General features: G+C 48.9%; 1 protein-coding gene across 1 annotated transcript; it reads right to left on the bottom strand.

Moving 5' to 3' along the window:
* Positions 1–491: 491 nt before the first annotated feature.
* LOC139177364 (cationic amino acid transporter 3-like) lies at positions 492–2581 on the bottom strand. Its single transcript, XM_070772453.1, has 6 exons — positions 2352–2581; positions 2148–2250; positions 1744–1943; positions 1383–1549; positions 1003–1111; positions 492–835 (listed from the first exon to the last, which is right to left on the bottom strand). The coding sequence occupies exons 1-6, from the start codon at positions 2542–2544 to the stop codon at positions 747–749; spliced, it is 861 nt and encodes a 286-aa protein (XP_070628554.1). The 5' UTR covers positions 2545–2581; the 3' UTR covers positions 492–746.
* Positions 2582–2802: the final 221 nt, after the last annotated feature.

The raw sequence follows: 2802 nt of genomic DNA, 5'->3' as shown, positions 1-2802 counted from the left end.
AACCACTGGATGACCAGGAAAGCCCCCTAAAGTGCAACTCTTGTCATAAGATGGGCTTCCCTGGTAGCTCAGTTGGTAAAGAATCCACCTGCAATGCAGGAGACCCTGGTTCAATACCTGGCTCAGGAAGATCCGCTGGAGAAGGGATAGGCTACCCACTCTAGTATCTTGGGCTTCCCTGGTAGTTCAACTGGTAAAGAATCTGCCTGCAATGTGGGAGACCTAAGTTCCATCCCTGAGTTGGGAAGATCCCCTGGAGAAGGGAAAGGCTGATCACTCCAGTATTCTGGCCTGGAGAGTTCCATGGACTGTATAGTCCACGAGGTCACAAAGAGTCGGAAACGACTGAGCGACTTTGACTTTCTTGTCACAATATGTGGCTACCTGTGTTTCCTCCCACGTGACAGTTTATGTGTTTTCACTGGAAACAGGCACAAGGAGGCCGTGCTTATGTTCAAGTTAATATTTTATTTCTTCCTCTGGTTCTGGTTACATTTTTGTACATTTTTCATGAAAATTCATTTTTCTGGATGTGTATTATGCTTTTCAATGTTTCCATCAGCATTTACAGCATTAAAGTCACTTTGTCCACTAGCAATAAATACACGGCTGTAAATGCATTCCACCTTCACGACCTTAGAGGCTCACAGTGCCCCTCGAACCAGCAGATCTTCCAGTGCATGGAGGGATTCCACACAGCATCTATGTCCTCTAGTTAAGACAATTCACCACTAGGGATGTTTCTGTTAAGTCTGAGAAGTGGAGGCTGCTGGCTGTTGATCACTGTTCTCCCCTAGGCTGTGTTGGATCCCATATCCAAAGTATATGGCAAATCCTAGTAGGGAAATGAGACAGTGAGAAGGGAAAGTAGGTGCTCTCCTCACTTACAGATGCCCAATAGGGCTCCTATCATGGTGTCTGACACAGTTTAGGAGAGAGGTAGTAAGAAGAATAATGGACTCCGTCACTCAAGAGGCCTCTGTAGCCCAGAAAACCACTCACCAATCGCCATCCAGATGCCAAATTGGGCCCAGGTCCGAGTGGTCATCTGAATCATTAAGTAAACATTCATAAAGGTGCTCACCAGGAAGAGGGCAGGCAAAGCAGGGACCTGTGAGCAAAGTCAGTTCATTCCTGAACACACCCCAGATGTCTAAAAGGGAGACCCTACCCCTTGTGGGCAGGAAAACTCCAGTTCTACTCAGACTGTGTGCTCAGTGCTTAGTGAGACTGAGTTTGTAAAGCACTGAGTGTGGATCAGGGAACAGTCCATTGGTTTCAGTAAATCCCCTCATTGCCTGTCCAGCAAAGGATGTTTAGACCTAAAGCACGCAGACCTCCTTCACTCGAGGTGGACCCTTTGGGCACATGAGGTCACCTACCCTGAACGGAAGAGTACTGGGGTTCTGGGGCTGCCTCCAGATGATGACCGTGACCCCAGTGATGAGAAGCAGCAACAGCACAGCCACTGTTGTGAGCACGGGGTCTCCAGAGAACACCTGGCTGGACCAACGATACAGGATCAGGCTCAGGATTATCAGCAGAAGAACTGTAAGGGTCAAGGTGGAGGACAGGCTGAACTCAGAAAACGAAGATGTCAGGACCTTAGGTCACATCCCTCCCCAGGATGCCCACATCAGAAAGAGCCATCATATCTCCAAGACTCCTCAACTGACAAAATACACACTCCAGTACCATCCTGTCAATTTCAGAATATGACCAAAGAGAAATCCCACTGCTCACCAACCAGAGAGGCACATCCATAGACAATCTGGCCAGATTTCCGGGTGGGGATGGTGCTGGGAGGGAACCACAGACTCTGTAGAATGTTTGAGGTTCCTGCTTCAGGTTCAGATTCCAAAGGACCTCCTTCAACTTCAGGCTTCGTCTCAGTTTCCTCCTCTGTTTTCTCCTTCTTGTTTCCGTTCTGGGCTGGTTGATACCTGAATTTGAAATACTAAGGCAATATTAGTAACAGCACCTACTGCTGATCCAACATCAGTCTGCCTAATGCCTCTCTTTCCCCAATCAATGGTACAGGACATTGAGGGGGCAGCATGAAGGTAGAAGATGATTCCCTCCCCATCAACCCTTACAAGTCAAAGACCGCATCCCCCCGCCCCAGTCAACGTGTCATGGGATCTCACCTGAGGACAAGGACAGAAAATGTCACCAGGGAGTGAGCGAGCAGGGACTGAAATGACATGAGGTCCACCAGGTCAGTGAAGTCGAAGAGTAACGCCATGACCGCTGGGATGAGGGAGCAAAGACGGTGGGGGGAGAGTTAGAAACCACTGGAAATACACAAGTTAAGAAGTATGATTTTAAAAGGGTGAGTTTTGTTTATTCACCTGCAAGAGTTCCAGGAACCAAGACGGCCATCATGGGGATTCCTGTGGGGGCAACGGTGTGGACAATGATGCGGGCATCGGTGGTGCAGATAATGATGGTGTGGGCATCGGTAGAGGCAGGGATCCAGGCAAGTCCCCAGAAAAGGAGCCCATCCTCTGCCATTGCATAGGTCAACTGAGACATGATAAACATGATACTCAGAAGGCTGGAAGAGAAAATGGGAATGTGTGAGAAGGTACAGAAGCAGGAGAGACCGGGGCTTTTGCTCCCTGGTCTACCTGGGGCAAGATGTCTTTCTCTCTCATCTCTCAGTCCCAAGGGCCGGGGATACCCAAGCATCTGACAGTAGGTGAGGAGAAAACCATGACACTGACCTGTATAAAAGAATGGAGAGGGTGCCAACAGCCATGACATATTTGGCAGAGTTCCACCCAACATAGATGAAAGCCT

Source organism: Bos indicus, chromosome 18 (assembly GCF_029378745.1).
Source record: "Bos indicus isolate NIAB-ARS_2022 breed Sahiwal x Tharparkar chromosome 18, NIAB-ARS_B.indTharparkar_mat_pri_1.0, whole genome shotgun sequence".
In the NCBI taxonomy this organism is placed as follows: domain Eukaryota; kingdom Metazoa; phylum Chordata; class Mammalia; order Artiodactyla; family Bovidae; genus Bos; species Bos indicus.
Note: the sequence above shows the minus strand (reverse complement) of the source record. Positions and strands in the feature narration are given on the sequence as shown.